An 18,446-nucleotide genomic window follows, 5' to 3' on the forward strand; every position below is an offset into this window, starting at 1 on the left:
GGATGCGAGGCCTCCCCACGGAGGATGAACCGGGAAGAAAGGTGCTCCATCTCGCCCTGCACTGCGTTCTGCAGAGCTTGGTATCCCCAGCCTGCCAAGGGCTGGCAAGGCACCCCATGGCCACGCGGGGCTCTGTGCCCCCGCACCCCCCCTTTCCGCGGAGCCCAAGGGCGCTGCAGCCGCCAGAGCTGGAGAGGCAGACCGGGACGAGCCCGGTGGGCACGGCCGGCCCCGGGCGGGCTCCCCCCACGCCGCGGGTGGGCGTGCGGGGGTTGCGGTCCCGCAGCGCCCCGCAGGCATCACCCTGCCCCGCCCGAGCAGATCGGACCCTCCGCGGCTGCGGAGCGCAGTGCCTGGGGTCCCGCCCGGCGAGGAGAGGAGCCAAACGGGGAGATCCCGGGCAGCGCCCCCGCCCCCTGCCCCCACTCGCCTGGTTGGGGTCGGTGGCCCGGAAGACGTGGCAGGCCATGGGGGAGTCGGGGTTGTCGGGCTGCGCCTTGATCAGGTAGGCGAAGTAGGTGAGGTCGTGGCTGTTGTGGATGAAGCGGGCGATGTGCTGCGCCTTGTGCTCGAAGATGAAGACGGCGGGCGCGGGGCTGCCGGGGCCGGCGGCGGGGCCGGGGCTGGCGGGCACGCAGCGCAGCGTGGGCCAGCCCAGCAGCAGTAGCACCTCGCGGGCCGGCACCCCGCTGCCCGGGGCGCCGCCGGGCTCCTGCCGCTGGCTGCGGCGGCGGATCTCGGCCACCAGCCAGGGCAGCATGGGCAGCGTGGTCCGCCTGTCCAGGCACGACGAACCCACGTACCACAGCCTGAAGCGCTTCTCCGCCGGCGGCGCCGGCTGCGGCTCGGGCTCGGGCTCCAGGGGGTGGGAGAGCGGCTCGCCCTCCCCTCGCTTCTCCATGGCGGGTGTCAGGGCGCAGGACGCGGCTCTCCGCGGCCGCTTCCCCCGGCGCCAGGTGCAGCCGGCGGGGCCTGCGCTCGGCCGGGGCCGCCGCTAAGCGCACATCCCGCCGGGCACGTCCCCACCGCCGCGCCGCCTCCTGCCTGCCCGCGCGGGGTCAGCCTGCGGGCCGGGGAAGGACGGCCGAGATACCCCACTCCTCCTTTACCTCCTCCTCCTCAACGCCAGGGGAGGAGCGGCGTGGATACGCCCCAAGCTGGCTCCGCGTCCCGACCACCCCCGGCCCAGGGGCGGGACAGCTCCGCCGGGCCCGGCCCTAAAGGAAAACACAACGTGCGCTCCGCTCCGCTCCGCTCCCCGTTCTGCCGAGTGCTGCCGGCCTCCCTGCGGCCGCGGGCGCTGGGCTTTGCCTGCGGCTCGCAGCGTGGCGGGCCGTGCAGGGAGAGAGAGGAGGAGGAGGTCTGCAAGGGGAGGAAGATCGCCGAGCGACGGAGAGAAGGAGGTGGGGAGGCTGCCGGGCCCGCCCCCCCCCCGCCCCGTTTGCAGAAGCTCCCAAGCGCTCTCTGAGTTGGTTTTGATTCTGACGAGAGTCGCTGGTGAGAAGGCTCCCGGCAAGGAGCCCGCGGCCGGGGCACCCCCGCCCGCGGCGGCTTCGCTCCCACGGCCGCCCCTCCCCCGGCTGGTTCTCCTCCGCGAGCAGAACCAGCCGTACCGCGGCCGTGCTACAGCAGCGTCCCCCTGCACTGCCCAGTCAAGAGTTTCGTTACGGCTGATTTTCCTTTTTTTCCCTAAGCTTCTGTTTCCTGCTTGAGCTTTTAACGGAGGGGGGAGTGGGGGGTTTCCGCATCGCTATCGCGATAACATTTCTTGTCTACGACAAATCCGCCACCTACTGTAGATGTTAGTAACTAGTCTCCTCTACCTGAGAAAGTAGTTGGACAAAGCTTTGCCAGCCATACAGCATCCGTAGCCTTTTGGTAATTACCAGTTGTAGCGAGTGCCCCCCTGTTTAAATCCGTAGCTGCAGCAGCGGTAACTCCCAGTACACGTTGTTACGGCCACCGTTTTAACCCTGCCTACAAATAGAACATCTGTAGCTTGAGCTGAAGAGCTACTCCGTGTAATTTGAGACTGCATGATTATTTGTGCAGAGAAGGGTCATGTAGCACTCCGGTCACAGCCCACAGTAGTCTGAACTGACAAAAACTGTCGCATTTGCGGTATTTTCATACTGTTACAAACCACTCTGCTCATTTCCTGAACAAACAATTTTGCACTTTTCTTCCCAGTTTAACCAGCTACTTTATGCATTCTGGTTTATCAGTTGTAATTTTCAACTTAATATTGTTGCTCGGTAAGACCTCAAATATATATTCTATCATGGCATCCTACAAGCCTTAAGGGACCTCCTACAATGTCCCTTAGGACAGGGGAGCTAATGCACGAAGTCTTACGCAGGCTGAATATGTTCATACGAATATGAACCAGCTTTAATATGTGCTACAGTGGTACAAGTTAAAGCCAGACTGGAATTGCTTTCCCAAACTGACTGTTTTCACACACTTGATCATCTGAACCGCATTGTTGTACAGTAGATTTTACAGCCAGGGTAATTCGAAAAATACGGGCCAAATTTTGTGGATCACAAACCTAAAAAATTTCTTGTCCCTCACTCTGCACAGTTAGTACTAACCCTTTGGCTGAGAATGGCATTTAAGATTTTGTGCAACAGCATTGCAGAATGACAATCTGTGAGCCTCTTACCAGTGCACCTGGAAGAGGAGCTATTTGGTTCCTGGCGGCAGTGCTGGCACTGGTTTAATGCTGCCAGTTCAGTTCTGTGAGCTGCCTCTAATTTAAGTGACAGCACTTATAGAGAGAGCGCTGTTGGCACAAAGGGAGCGGGAATGACTGCTCGGGGGTGAAGAGGGCAGCAACACTACTCGGCCTTTTTGGAGATGCTTGGTTAGACAATTCATCTAGAGCGTGAAGCTGCAATTCAGTCACTTGAGCACAAAGACCAATTTAACCTACCTGGGAAGTGAACTAAACACTGGGCTTGCACTAGAGCAGCAGTAAAACCTCTGCATGCTTTCTTTTGCAATGGTTTCAGATGGGATCATCATTAAATGGCTCCAATGAAGCATTGCTCCAATGAAGCCTAAGGGGGAGGCTGCAACATACTGAATAGCTGCAGCTGCTTACCAACACCATCTCTGGGACTACTAGATCCCTTTTGTTTTATGTTTGTATATGACCTACCAAAACCAGTTTGTGGACAGCCACCTAGACTTTTAGGTGCTATGGCAATACAAATAATTAATAACAATCAGAAAACTTGAAGACAGTCATGCAAACACATTAAAATAGCAAAAAAAAGTTTTAAGCAATTACAGATGCCTTGATGTTCTTGCATCATACAAATGCAACAAGAAGTCTTCACTTGAAGATGTTACAGAGCTGTTTTCCGCTGATTAAGGATGTACTTCAATTATTGCAAATTACCAGGTAGAACTTAAGTTCTACAATTTGAAAAATGAAGGTGAAATTCTTCACTTGTCACCATTGTACCTGTTTTGTAAAGCTATTTGTTTCTTCTTTCTGTTGGGTAATTTGCTTAATATGGTATGAGTCTGGTTATTTTGACTTAATTTATTTTTATTACTTAATTCTTTATTCAAATCCCTTAGAAGATGAAATTAATTTATATAAATGCTACCACTAATATTTTAACTACCTTCAAAATCAAATTCTCAGATGTTAATCCAAAGTTTTCGTGCTTTCTTATTGCTTCAGCTTACGTCTCTATGAATTGATTCTTCGTAGTAATCCCTTTTAGCTGTCCATTACTTTTATCCATCTACTTCATCATTTCTTATCCTTTAATTGCCTAACACTTTATATCCCCCCTTCTCATTAAGAGTGTTTCAGTAGGAAGTCAGTCCTTTTGTTGTATAACTTTTCTTCTTGAAGTTGGTCCCCTTTTCCCTTTTTCTCATTTCAGTTGTAAGATTTCATGCACCTCTAAGTTTAAAATTCCAATTTCTCTCATACTGAGCATAGTATTCCTTTGCCCATGACATCTGACATGACTCTCATGTAATTTCTAGTGTTTAAACTATAATGATAATGAAAAAATATCTTTCTCTAATTCTTTGCAAAATGTAGTTAGGAATTAGCATAAAATATATAATCCTTATAGCTCAGTTCATGGGAATCAAAAACTTTGGGACAGAGAAAAAAGCAATTTTCCACAGCCCTTTGAAAATATAATAATCCACAGAGCTTTGAAAATATGTCTGTTCTTGATGAAAAAACTGCTTCTCTCCAGGTCATCCCAAACAGAAGTGTAAACGCAGGACCCATGCCAGAGACATGACAAAGTCTCAGGTGAAAAGCCACAATTTTTTAACAATTCCTTTTTTATTATTATCATTAGCGTTAGCATTGACCACGCTTCTTGAAACAAACTGTAAAATCCAAAGGCAACACTGTACTGGAAGATCTGAAGTACATAAAGTACTATGGGCAATAGTGGCCATAGCATGTGCTGCAAGTGCATGTTTAGTTTGTCAAGTGAAACCAACCACAGACCTAATCAGACTTTTTTGGATTGCTCATAACCTGCCATTGGTTTTTGTTCTGAACATAGATTTTAGATGTAAAACCTCTTAAATTAAGGCATATTATTGAAGTGACCAAACACAGATAAAGTTAATTAAATATAAGTGCCTCTGAACATTTTGAATTTGATATGCTTGTCAATGGAGTATTATGTGTAGGGGTTATTTTTCCAAATAAAACAGAGAATGTATTTTCTTTCTGTTTATTAGAGGACGTATGTTTAGTTCTGTAAGACCATACCTTGATAATATATGCTGTTTCTGCACATGGCACCACAGCAGCCATTTCAGATATCATATCTGGATCTTCAGTTCATACTCAGTGTTAAAGGATTTAGACCTGCAAAATGGTAAGCAACCACAGCTCTCAGTAACTTCTTAAGCAGTGGAGAGACCTCAGCATCTCACATGATCAGACTGTTAATTGCTAGTAATTATCCATCCCCTTAAGCTTTCTAGCCACAATTTTAGTTGCAGAAAAAATATTAAGTTATTAGAGAAGCTGTAGGCTTGACTTTACAATCCCATAATTTATGCATAACTTCAGTCACCTTCGACTATTATTTCAGTAATATGCCCTGAAGCTGAAATTGCTTCTGATTCAATTGCTTTTCTAAGAATGATCTCACTTAGCTGTCTGGGAATTCAAGGTCCATTTCCATATTTGCATTAGTTTAAACTAGTCATATTTTATTTTACTTTAAGATCACCTTTTTGTAAGATCTGAGATATAGGCATTTTTACTTTTAAAACCATTTAATTAATTTCAACTACTGGGGCTTATTTGAAGACTGTAATGAAATAACTTCTGGAAATATAATTGAAGTACTAGAAAGTTCAGTAGACTGGACCTATTACCAGGGCTTTAAGCTTGAGCTGCTAGAGAAACTCTGGTGCCTCTTCTTTTACAGTACATAAAAAACCTCACTAGAAATAACAAAAATTGTGTATTTGGCAGGATGTATAAAGATTACAATAGATAAAAATGCAATGCCAAAGTTTTGAATAAGACATATGGGTCTTGTAGAGATATGTCAATAGCAGGGGACAATTGCTGCAGTTTGTAAACAATAAAAATGATGAAAAATTAATCTGATAAAAGGCGGGTTGGTTTTGGTGTTTTCTTCGTAAATCACACTAATCTTTTTTGATCAAAATGACAGATTAGAATTTGTTCTGCCAATAAGACCCACTCCAAAACAGATTTAGGGGAACTGGAATGAGCAAAGTTCGTAAGAGAATAATCCCTATCTAGAAATTTCATAAACATCTCTAGAACTTAAAGCAACCTGCCACATTTTATGTCTGTGTTCAGTTATTGTTATTCCATTTAATGCAGCACTGATTAAGAAAGACAATGCATTAAATTATTTTATTTCCTCTTCAAAGAGAAATTTGATTGTGGAAAGATTCTTACTTAAGTCATTTTTTCATATCACAGTCATCCCATGAAACTTTCCAGGACAAAAGACTTTGAATGCAGTGAAGAACCACAATGCATTTTCTTTAAAACTAAGTTTTAATCGGGAGTCCTGTGTGATCATAAAATCTTTCCATGTGGAAACATTTGAAATTCGTTGGAGTTTTTGTTTTGTTTTGTTTATAATAAGGCCCCTGCCCCCCAGAAGTGTGTCACATCATCTTACTACAATCCCTGTTGTTGAGGTAATACAGAGTTTGGTGGCTGTCAGCAGCTCAGATCAGCTGCAAAGTTAGTTACTGCAGGAGGTAAAGCAACTTCTGCAGCAAAAACTTCCTTGTTCCCAATTATTTCTGCTTTTATAAAAAGGAGCCATTTACTGCTCTACTACTCCCCAGCCACTGCAGTAACAGTGACATACAAATAAGAGAAAAAAATGAGGAAGAGATGAAGTACTATGACTGCTGCAGTCTACTTCTCTCTGTAACAGTGCCTACTACATCTACCTCATTTGGGATTTGGAAGGGATCCTGGTCTGCTCCAACTCTCTAGCAATGGAAACTAAGACAGAATTTCTTGTCATTGCCAAAGCTAAAAGGACCATATTGATATTTTTTCACAAATATATTATGATGAACACAAAGGATGAACCACAGGCTAGAAAGGTTAGCAAATCTTGAGTAGAGTGCAGAAATCACATGGAAGAGAGTTGCTTTGGAAGGCAAGAGTACTTCAAAGGGCACAAATTATGTCTCCTCAAGAGGAAAATGCAAATTCCATTATGACTTCAAGTGTACCACTATTAAAGTGTTATTGTAGCTTCTCCACTTCGTACTGTATGTGTGGTAAAAGAAGGTACAGCTTAGCATGAACAACAGGGCACTGGTAGGCCCAACACAATACCAAGAATGGTGCCAGTGTATCTGCTAACATAAAAAAAGGACAGATGGGAATCCCTTAATCCTCTTTCTCATCGTCCTTGACTCTCTCCTAGGTAAATCGACATCTGTTGTCTTGACTCTGTTGACTGCTGAGCATCTCTCATCTCTCCCCACATTCCCAACTGCAAGAAGCAGTGTGGCACAGCACACCAGTGATTCATGCCAGACACGCGACTGCATTCCTCATTTTAAATGTAAACTTGAGTACCATTCTCAAGCTTCATGTCTGGTTGCAGCATCCTGGACTTCCCTGTTCAGAAGCATCACTGGGAAGGAAGCCTGTCTTGCTTTAATTTGGGCAAGCTCTCAGATGAATATTTTTTTACAAACACCTGTAAACTGCCAAAGACTCAGCAGCAATGACATTCATGGGAAACAGAAAAATTATTTTTAGCTTCAGTAACACCAAAAACATCTGAACATGACTTTTCAGATTCAGAGGTAATTAACAGGGGCATTAAGCTCCCAGGCCACTTTCAGTGGCAGAGAAGCATACTCCTAAATGTGGCATAAAGATACTGATAACTAGGCTGCATAACAGAATATGGAAGAAGGATTTTAGAGTGGTCAAACACATGAAAACCTTGGATAGAGAAATGCATATGCTTTTTCTATGATCAAGATACAAATCTAGAAAAATCTCCCTGAGAGATGTATAAACTGGGAAGAGCAAAATGAGAATAGGCCCCAAATGCAATATACTATTTAAAGAGAAAGTCATAATGCAGGAGTGTTAGTATAATTAGGTTACTGATTTAAACTGCTGCAAATATGCAATATAAGGTATGTATTGTTATCATTAAAATGCTGAATGTTGTTTATGTAACTGGAAATCTTTGTGCTCATCTTGATAATAATTAAAAGGGAAATTAGATTGTTTCCCTACAATGTTAGAAGTGGGATGGAAGTTATGGTGATATTAATTCGTACAGTTCCAGATCCAAGCTACAGAGGTCCTTATCCCATAGACATGCTGTCAATCGATTGCTGTGAGGCAAGACTGTATGCAGCAGTGCCACCTGGTGACCGATGCTGGGACAAAGTCCTCTGGAATTATTATCTAGCAGAGAGATGTATTGTATGAAATAACAGAATTTCCTTATTTTTCCAAAGCTCATTATGTGAAGTAAAAAAACTGACATTAAAACTTCCAATTTATATAAATGTAACAATATTTGTAATGTAAACACTGACGGAGTATTTGGAAACTACAGCACTTACACATATCAAACAGAAAGTGTTCTCAAAGTAGGGAAGCTTTGTAATTAGCCATTGCAGGTAAATGAAGTTTAGGGAAGAGAAAACCCAAAAGTACTAAAATTAGCCTTCCTTCATAGAGAAGATCAGCGATCTCAGCTTCCTTACTTGCTCAATAACACAAAGTCATACATAATTAAGAGACATATCTCAGTAACTCAGCTAAATGCCAGGTCATTTCTCCAACTTCTCTCAGAAAAGCCTTGGAAACAAGAATCAGAAAGCACCCAGGACTGGGTATGAGGAATGCCAAGCATCATCCTTCTGACTTGTGTGCTTGTGTCCTGGTTTTGGCTGGGGAAAAGTTCATTTTCTTTACAGGAGCTAGTAAGGGCTGTTTTGGATTTGTGCTGGAAACATTGTTAATAATAGTTGAGATGATTCTTTTGTTGCTGAGCAGTGCTTTCACAGAGCCAAGGCCTTTTCCACTTCACACACCACCCCCACCAGTGAGGGGGGGTGGTGCATGAGTAATTAGGAGGGAACAGTTGGGACAGCTGATCCCAACTGACCCAAGGGATATCCAACACCATATGACATCATGCCCAGTATATAAAGTCGGGGGAAGAAGGGGAGAACAGTTGGCATGATGGTGCTTGTCTTCCCAAGTAACCCTTACACAGGATGGGGCCCTGCTTCCCTGGAGATGGCCAAACACCTGCCTGTCCTTGGGAAGTGGGGAATGAATTCCTTGGTTTGCTTTGCTTGCCTGTGCAGCTTCTGCTTTACCTATTGAACTGTCTTTATCTCAACTCATGAGTTTTCTCACTTTTCAAATTCCCCCTCTCGTCCTGCAGAAGGGGACTGAGCGAGCAGCTGTGTGGTGCTTGGTTGTCAGGCAGGGTTAAACCACAGCACCTCATACACTAAAGAGCCAAGAGCAGATCTGTATGAGTGAGTATGGACACTGCTGTACAATAAAAGCAAAAGCAAAGGAAGCATTTGGCCAAAATTCCACAGTGACAAGCAAATGCAGTTACGAGCTGGCTGAGCCTCAGGAAGGAAGGACTGCAACAGCATGCCATGCAAGCTGAGGTTGAGGCACTCAGGTCAGGTACTGACCTGCACCAATCCAGCTTCCTAATGAAGCAAATGCCCAGCAAGTTATCAGCCCAGCCAATGGGTATGTAACTGTACTAAAAGTCTGTCTGGGAAAGGAGCCCTACCATGATCAACCAGAGTCTTGGACAGGATAGAGGCTGCTCAGTTTCAAGTGCTTCCCCCCATAGCCCCTGGCCAGTAGTAGAGGTTCTTCAGAGATGCGGCATTTTTTTTTTCTGCAGGTAGATCAAATGACTCAAGACACGTTTTTGTGGTTTTTTTAGTACCTGCAAGGTCTTAACAGAACCACCCTGCATGCCTCTGCAAAGGAGTGGAAATTACCCTATCATTACCCACAGACAAGAGGGTAATAAAACATTCAAACTGGGCAAACAGGAAAAAGAAACATTCTTCCCTCAATTTATCACCTCTTTGCCTTTGTTTTTAATTGGTCCAAGGCAATGTGTCTTCAAGTGTTCAAATGGAGCACAAAGGCTTAAAAGGGTGAAAAATAAAGGGGGTGGGCTCATGATGAACAAGAAGGTCACATACCTTCAAGATGTGGTTAAAGAAAGGCAGTACAATTTTATGGAAGCAAGAACAGAGACATGCTTTTACTTGGCCAAAGTGTGCAGAAGCTAAACATATAAAACACTAGTGCACAGACATGTTCCAGCCATTTGTGCACTCCTTCTATGGAGCTTTCTACAAAACAGCTTTCAGCAAGTGGGCTGGTGTGTTTGAAATTTATGGAAAAAAAAAAAGTAATGAAGTCATGTGATGAATACAACAGTCATGGCTAGGACATTCCTTCATTATTCCCTCCCCTGGATTTGCTGACTGTGCAAGATCCCACCCCCCCCTTCCTTCCTCTGCTCTGTTCTAGGCAAATGTTGAAAAAAATAAAATGTTTACTTGTCTCCTGAATACTGCTAAGAAAATTAATGTAATTTCCTGGAAAATTTCATTAATCTTATATGTCCTCTGTCTTTTCCTGGTTCAATACAACATCTTGTCTAGCTTTAAGTAATTGATAAGAAGAGTCCTTGCAGCCTGCAGTTACCCATTAACTCCTTGGTACCCCATCACAGAGAAAGACCGCGTATGTCTGAACTACATCCTAATTTAATAAGGAAAGAAATTTAGTCATTGTCTAGTCCTGAACTTTACTCACTGCAGTATTTACAAGACACACTTCCACGCAGTAGGCTTAAAATAAAACACATACCAGCTTTGTCTTTGTTACCTACATGTTTAATGACTGTCTGTGGACTTACAAAAATATTCATGTTATACAATTTCTATTAATCAACAATTAGAATTAGGAACACACAAGGACTCCTGATTCTCTTTGAAAAGATCTGGTTTCTACCCATATAGACAAATAAATCACCAGCTTGTTTGGACATATTAGTATTGCTACCCTGAAAACTGTTAAGTTTTTAGTTTGGTTTCCTTTTAATGAAGTACTTAATTCTTCCATTACTCAGCAGAGGAATTCCTGCTGATAGTGATCAGAACACATTTCAAAAGTTTGAGTACATAGCCAACTTTACATCATAACTCCTCTGAAAATCTCCAAGACAGTAAATTGGTATAGCATACATGTCCAAGCATCTTCCAAGCAGAATTACATGCTGGAGTTCAGGGACATTTAAAAAAAATATTCATCAATACTTCTAGAATATCTGACTTGACAAAATAAAAGTCTTTACAAAGGCTGACAACTTTCTCCTCTTGCTGATGGAGCAAGCAAAAATGGTAACTGGAAGTTTCCTCATTACCTTCCAACATCTACTGAATTGTTAAGACATGATTAATTAAATCTTCCTTTCCAAGCAGTTCCAATGAAGGCACAAGTTATTTCCAGCTATATGAAGAATTTATGTGCATTAGAACACATAAGAAGTTATTTGTAAGCCTCCAGCTTTACTAAAATAAAAAAAACTTTTCTGGAATTCTTGCATTGATGTAAAACCATTAATTCACTAGGCCAAAGCATGACAACATTTTCCAGTTATAGGAGCCTTACACTTCAACTTCTGCAAATTAAAAAACAACAACAAAAAAAATCAGCTGCTCACATCACTTTTCCATACACATTTGTTTGCTCTATGTTCAGTCCTGAGCCCTTGCAGACAGACAAGGGAAGAGGCAAATCAGAAGTCTGCTACCAAGAGCATTTTGTGACACTCCACTGGGAGGGTCCCAGAAAAGACCAATCTGCTCTCCCCAGCCACAAAGCAAACACCTCAGACTTCAACCAGCATAAGGGAAGTATCATCCAGATCCAGGGCCATGGCCGAAAACTTTTGTCAAAGCCAACACTGTTTCACTTTTTTGGGTTTCTAATCAATTCGAAGTACTGTTTTTATGCATCATGCATAATGCCTGAAATAGGGGCATTCCTGAAAGGATTGTAGCATATGCAGCATGCACAATGTGCTGCAGTTTATTTTCATAGTGCAAAAAGGCAGGCATAACCTGTATCAATGACTTTGAGCCAGCTTTTTAAAAAGTTAATTTAAAAAGAAGATTTGAGTTAGAAAGGTAGAGTAGATGTTCACATCTTAAGTGGGCCTGAAATAATTTGAGGATCTGTCCCAGCATAGCTGGTACTCAGTCTCTACCAGCCCAAAGCTGAAGCATAAACTTCAATCTGCTTATCAGTGTGAATTATCTCTCTTCAGATATACTTGTTCTACTACACCACCCAGCACATCTGGTGGTGGAGATGCAACAGTACTGCTTTTATTACATCCCACAATATTTGCAGTGTGTGTTTTGCTCTATGGAAAATTCAAGGAAAAAAAACTAAGAAGAGCACACGCAAGCACATTGGATTTATCATTCCCTTTTAGAAATGCCCCCATAGTTCAACATCAAAGTCAAAATTTTGTTGGTTAGGATACCTTCTTAGGGCAAGTGTGCAGAGCACAGTCCAGTGGCTGCCTGCTACAATGCAACTTGCAAAGAAATCTTTTAGTGTGGTCCTTTCTCTGATGTGTTTGTCTACCTCTCCAGCCTGAATTTTCAAGTTTCCTCTTGACTTTTCTAGTTCAGAAGTTGAAGTGAGGCAACTGCGTCAATATTCTAATTTAATTAGAAAGAACACTGCTGACCAAAACATCAAGCAGAATGCTTGAAATGATGAAATGAAAAAGCAGAAGCACACTAAAATACTTCTGAATTAAATTTGCCTTTCTAGCTTTACATAAAATTAGCCCCTGGGCTTCATTTGAGAGAATTTTGGGTCTCTGGAAAAACTTCATGGATTAATTCAGTCTTTATAAGCCTAGGTGGTGGGAAATAAATATTTGAAATAAACAAGCTGTTAGAACAAGTACATTCTCCAGTAATTAAAAGACTGGAAGCCAGATCTGCAAATAGCTGCAACCAACTACCTGACAATGCTATTGTTCAAGAGTAGCTGTATGCTTGTTACACGTAACTTCATATTCTCCTTATATGTAATACTACTGTTGAGTCCAAGCCCATCCCAATTTTACAGACAAAAATATTAACATGGAATTTACACTTCTCTCAGTATCTTCCCAGTCAACATTTTCTGGTGTCTTTCTGCACTACAGAGTTCAGTGTGTAGTTTCTTACTCCTGGGTATTAGGAAGTCTACAGAGATGCTTCTCCATACACATCCTGATCTTTTGTCTACCGGACGAGCAAAGCTGGACACGTTTTCACAAACACTGCAGAGTTGGCTTCAAGTAATCAAAAGCGAAGAAATCTTCACAGCAATGCAAGGGTGATGCTGACCAATTCCTGTCAAGAAGACAAGGATACATACCTTGCTGAACAATGGCACTTTATTCCCTGGTCAGGATGGAAAGTTTACTTGGTCTTTCTCCAAAATGTCACTGTAAATACAAGTTCCCTTCAAACTGTTTCAAGAACAGATGCCATTTCCTTGAACTGTCTGAAGAAGTTCTAAAAAGCAAGAATTGAGACAAATTTCAGTTGCTTGAAGAAAAGCTGGAACTGCTGTTCAAACTAGTGTGTTAGATAAAACACATTGTCCCTATTTCTCACTTTCAATGTACAGCTTGAACCTAAAAGTTTCTGCTTTTCCTTCTGTGGGCTAGTTGGCATTTGAACAGATTAACAATTAAATCTACAAAGGTGATGCCTATTAATAGGAAAAGATGCTACATAAGAAAAATACAAAGTAGCTGTCGTGCCATAAAAAATAAAATTCTAAAAAAAAAACCACCTTTCTCACATGAATGTTTCTACTCCCAGCTGAAATAATCCAGACTTCTCAAATATAGCATTCATTTCCTAAAGTAGCTGAACAACAAATTATTAAATAGGCTTTAACCGGAATGAATACATTTTACAGCACCCAAGGATTCAGAATATCCTTCTCAAATATTTGCCAATCAAATTCCAAGGATCTACTTAAGTTTGTATGATAGTCTAGGTGATGTACTAACCCTTTAAACAGGAACAATACAAAGGCCACATTTATGCAAAATTAAAGTTACACCAATTCATAGATGGAGACATAGCAATTAAGAGTCAGCAGTGACAAAGCAGACTGATCTACATTCCTAATCATTAGCAATTGTTAGACTTAAGCCAAGTTTTAGATTTTGAGGCTGGGGAAGAGTTCCGTAGATGAAAAACATTCTACAAATTTTTAATATGGCAGAATGATACCTGGCAAGCTCTGAAAGATGTTGTCTTTGGTTGTTAGTTTATTTGTAAGAGAACTGATCAATTACTGTTAAATTAACATTTTCAGGTAAGTGATGTAGAACTAAATAATATGAAGTAAGTGTTTAGCTTCTGTGTTTTAGTTATTTAATGCTTCATGTTTGCATGACTGTATGAGTAAACAAGCAGCACAAACGTATGCATCAGGGTATACAGCTGACCCTCACAACAATGGCACTGTTGTTTTTAGGAGACTGAGTAACATTCAAGTAACACTCACTACAGACCTTGAACTGTGGGATCGTCATTTCAAAAGATTTGTCTGTTATTTGTCCTGAAGGGTCTGCCACTGTTAGTGTCACTGTGACATAAGGGTACTTCAGAGACCTGCAGGTGTCAGAGCTCATCGCAACTCCCAGTTTCCATTTCAGATCTACAAACTACAGAGATGAAAATCATTGGCAACCGCATCAAGGAAAGAGAGCTATCCTCCCACTGCTATTCACTTGGAGGGATATTTCACAGACAATACAGAACACCTGGAGTTCTTATCCAAATGGAAAGCAAACATAACCATTCAGGTATTATTGTGAATACAAATCATCTGCCCTTCCCCTTAATGGTGAACAAAGAAGTAATTTAGCAAGTTATTTCACGTTATCTGTTTTCCTTATTCAGGTACAATCGATAGTCAAGTACGCTCTTTAAAATTCTAAGAGAAGCTTAAGCCACAGAGTTCACCCAGCTTGTATATCATGCATGGGGGTTTTTTGTCATGTTTTCTTTTTTTCAGAAGCTTCTAAATCAAAACCAAAGTTTCTAAGTCTAAACCAAATAATTTATAATAGCAATGACAGAGAAAATTCATGGCATTTCATAACTGCATTTTAGATAAACCAAAGTATACATAGCAGATACACTTCAGACAAGTAAGTTACAATTTTTAACCTTTTGTGAAGAAGGGCCTTTAGGAGCTGTCACAACTCAGAAAAAGATTCTCTTTTCGTAATTGTATACTCTTTTAAACTGTTGTCAGAAAAAAAAAATCTTAAAATGTAAACAGACTGCTAATTTTTCAAGCAAAAAGGGAATGCTGAAAATTGACAGAAAGTATCTTTAAAAATAATGTTTACATTTAAGGGAGATAAAGAATAAGCAATCAAGTGCTGGTGTTATCAACTTTAAACCATTTACACTTAAAACAGATTTACACAATGAGCCAATACAATAGTCTGCCAGACTGACTGCCATTCATCTTCCCTAAGAGTACTACAAAGCATGAATTTTTAAAAAAGGTATGAAATGTGAATTTATCATCCAAACAATAATATTAGAAAACTGTTCAGCAGGCAGACAACCTTTATTGTATATGCTGCTTTATCTGGATAGATTTTTGCCAACACATACATGCACACACAGGGAGCAAAGCTTTCAGCAGTCAAAATACCACTGCCTGCCTGACAACACAAGACACACAGTGAGACACCGACATTTCTGAAATGTTCATCATTAACTCAGCTGCACTTTGTCATTCAGTTACCTGCCCCACTGTGGCCATACTTCTTGCATCCTCTGACACAGCAATGGCTTTGCCCTGCTCATTCCACACGTGACGAATAACTTGAACTGCATGTTTTGGCAGCGTGCTGCCAGCACTGCCCAAGGTGGTGACGAGTTCGTCAGTAGAGAGATTGTTTCTGGCTGCTGTGCTAAAATAGATACATCCAGAGATCACTGCATCAATTTCATTCTCCACAAATTTAATACCATTTCTCACTTTACTCCAAAGAGCCAGTTTTTATTTCTACCTTAAGTGTACTTTAAAATAATGCAGCAGCCCATGATCACCTTTTTTCCAGAACGTTACTGATCTTTTGTATCCATGTGCAAAAAACAACACGACTTTAATACGTCTTAATATGCAGAGACCTAGATTTGCTGGGCTTGCACAACATCAAACCAAAAATAATCACAGCCTCCAAGTGCTGTAGCAACTGGAAGGCACAAGTCAGTGAGGGATGGGTGCGTAGAGCAGTTAAACAGCATTATTGCTTTAGAAACAAGGCAATTTAATTAAATATTCAGCAGGTGGAGTTTAAGTATCACCAAAAGTAAGGACTTCTAGGTCACGGTATAATGGGTACTAACAGGAGTCAAATGATGCCATAAACCCTTCAACTGAAAAGGCAGCAAGTCTAAAGGACTTGATTTCCTCTACAGGAAACAAGTAAACAAAAAAATCCTACTCTATTTGTTCATGCAGGTTCACTCCTCTTAAAGAGGCATTAATACAAGAGAAAGTGAGTTAGTCCTCCAAGTAGCACAGTCGAATATAAGTTCAGGCATTCTATTTTATAGATGGAAAAGTAGTATTTTAAATTTCTACTGGTATATTTTCCTCAGTTGTATTAATGCTACATAAAATGTTTAGATACTGGATATTAAAAGAACAAGCAAGACCTTGAAAATTTTATCTTTCTAAAAATATAAATTTATCAACTAAAAATACTACCTAAAAACTCAGCTCATGGTACAATGCAGTATTATCGGCTCTGTATCCTTCAAAAAGGCACAAATGCTGATTTCTAATCTCCAAGACACAAGAAATTTTTAAAACACACTTTTTCCAGGCAAAGGCCCAGCTAACTTGGATTTAAAAGTGAGCTTAACTTCCTCTATTTTGCCACTAGTTCTAGAGTTTGCAGACAGCATCTTGGACCAACTTCCTCTCTTTTTTTTTTTTTTTTTTACTATAAAAAGTGATACTACATATTAAGTAACTACACTTTTTAATGACACAAACTAAGCCAAGGAGTTCTTTTTGTGTAGTGAGATTTACAAACTTTTGCCCTTTTCCCAAATCAGTTCATTTTATACCTACATTTAATATAACTTCAATACCACCCTTAAGTTGTGATGGAAGGAAAAAAGACATGGTGCAAAGTAAATTATCTTGTGCTTACCTAAATAGAAATGAAAGAATGTTAGCTATTTTTGCCAGGTCACCAATATTAATCTCAACCCCCGATGTCTGAATTCTCTAGAAACAGAATATTCAAACAATTACAAATAATAAATTACACATAAGTAAAAGCATCTTTGTATATATACACATACACACAAGAAACCCCACATCCACTTGGGAATTCTATCCTTAACAGCAGATACAGCTACTATAGTTGCTTACAAGTGCTGGTGTGCCAACTTACCTGACACAATTCAGCTGTATTTACACCTGGGATCTTATGGTTCAGATGTTGAATTATTTGTTCACACTGTGAAGAAGACATGTTTGAAGACATTCTTAATGCATATTTTAATACACGAGACAAAGATAATTTGAATACTTGGGAGACTACAAAACAAAAAAGAAAACTATTAATACAAAAATGGACAAAAAGAGTGAAGAGTGCAGAGTAAAGAATGAAGTAATTGAAGTGACTGATTTTAAAATTCCATCGAATACAAGAAAAAAAAATGAAGCACATCAAGACTTTAGTTTCTACATCACTATTGCTAATTAACATACCAGTTTCGTATTAACTGTTCAAGTGCACACTACAGTAAACAAGCCAAAAGTTTTTTAGACAAGTTACCTTGATATATCATTTAGATAATAGACAAAAATAGATTTTTGTAAGTCTTCTGTGATAAAAACAAATTTAAAGCAAACCCATTGCTCTTAGCAGGACTGGTCTATTTTATGAGTCAATTCAAGCTACAACATACATAAGGCTCCCTTTGCAACACACGAAATCCAAAAGAGCTTAAATAAAAAGGCTTCCTAGATGCCAGAAGCCCTTTCCCATCCCATTTATCGCTCTACTTACCAGCTCTGCAAAAAAGTCTTGAGGTATTAAACGAATCTTATCTGCTGCACCGCCACCATCTGAAAAACAGTAGCGATAAGAAGAAAACACCTGAAGTATTACAGTAATAAATCTAATCTTTCTCTGAGAAATGCCTAGGCCATCATGCATGCATTTACCCTCACTTAATGCAGCTAACTTTAACCTGTATGTACCTAGAAGAAGCCCCCGGCTGCCCGAGCCCCCCCCACTCCCTCACCCCAGCTCCCCCCCGCTCTCACCCAGCGCCCCCAGCGCCCGCGCGAGCGCCCCCGCGGAGCCGGCGGCCATGGCGCCGCGCGCCCGCCGAGGCCCAGCTTCCGCCACACAGCGCTCACCGCGCTGATTGGCTCCGAGCGCCCCTAGAGCGAGGCAGCGGCAGCAACGCCGCGCTGATTGGCTCCGAGCGCCCCTAGAGCGAGGCAGCGGCAGCAACGCCGCGCTGATTGGCTCCGAGCGCCCCTAGAGCGAGGCAGCGGCAGCAACGCCGCGCTGATTGGCTCCGAGCGCCCCTAGAGCGAGGCAGCGGCAGCAACGCCGCGCTGATTGGCTGCGGCGCGGGGAGCACGCGCCGCTCCCGCCCCGCTCCCGCCCCGCTCCCGCCCCGCTCCCGCCCCGCTCCCGCCCCGCTCCCGCCCCGCTCCCGCCCCGCTGCGGCTGTTCCCGCCCTCGTGGAGCGGGATGGGGGGCTGGCCTCGGGGAGCTTGGGACGTACAGAACCGCCTCGGAGGGCTTGGGAGG

At 42.3% G+C, this 18,446-nt stretch overlaps 2 protein-coding genes across 4 annotated transcripts in view; both read right to left on the bottom strand.

Annotated features, from left to right (window-relative positions):
• TBC1D4 (TBC1 domain family member 4) overlaps positions 1 to 1,841 on the bottom strand; it is a 98,932-nt gene extending 97,091 nt beyond the window's left edge. The window contains exon 1 of one of the 2 annotated variants that reach the window (XM_082278224.1): positions 1,824 to 1,841. Coding sequence is in view for 1 of the 2 variants with exons in the window: in XM_082278223.1 (XP_082134349.1) it covers positions 431 to 901 (471 nt within the window). In the remaining variant the exon portion in view is untranslated. Of the gene's footprint in view, positions 1 to 430; positions 1,109 to 1,823 lie in introns of those variants that run through there. The other variant, XM_082278223.1, reaches the window with a different exon arrangement.
• Positions 1,842 to 4,732: 2,891 nt separating this feature from the next.
• Positions 4,733 to 18,017, bottom strand: COMMD6 (COMM domain containing 6). Of its 2 annotated transcripts, XR_014226278.1 has the most exons (8): positions 17,948 to 18,017; positions 17,688 to 17,746; positions 17,067 to 17,132; positions 16,821 to 16,897; positions 15,398 to 15,566; positions 14,145 to 14,297; positions 12,989 to 13,128; positions 4,733 to 4,864 (listed from the first exon to the last, which is right to left on the bottom strand). XR_014226278.1 is itself a non-coding variant. In XM_082278182.1 (7 exons), the coding sequence occupies exons 1-7, from the start codon at positions 17,994 to 17,996 to the stop codon at positions 13,078 to 13,080; spliced, it is 624 nt and encodes a 207-aa protein (XP_082134308.1). In that variant the 5' UTR covers positions 17,997 to 18,017; the 3' UTR covers positions 10,455 to 13,077. The 2 variants fall into 2 exon arrangements, 1 of the variants encoding a protein (XP_082134308.1); XM_082278182.1 differs by lacking the exon at positions 4,733 to 4,864 and having other exon boundaries at positions 10,455 to 13,128.
• Between the last annotated feature and the right edge of the window lie 429 nt (positions 18,018 to 18,446).

Source organism: Coloeus monedula, assembly GCF_965178545.1.
Source record: "Coloeus monedula genome assembly, chromosome: 3".
Taxonomy (NCBI): domain Eukaryota; kingdom Metazoa; phylum Chordata; class Aves; order Passeriformes; family Corvidae; genus Coloeus; species Coloeus monedula.

Excerpts from the sequence above, each read along its gene's own strand:
- COMMD6 (XM_082278182.1), bottom strand. The coding sequence starts at position 17,996 with ATGGCCGCCGGCTCCGCGGGGGCGCTCGCGCGGGCGCTGGGGGCGCTG. Across the intron at positions 16,898-17,066 it reads ATACAGCTGAATTGTGTCAG|AGAATTCAGACATCGGGGGT; the intron begins GTAAGTTGGCAC and ends TTCTGTTTCTAG. Across the intron at positions 13,129-14,144 it reads TGACGATCCCACAGTTCAAG|AACTTCTTCAGACAGTTCAA; the intron begins GTCTGTAGTGAG and ends CTTGCTTTTTAG.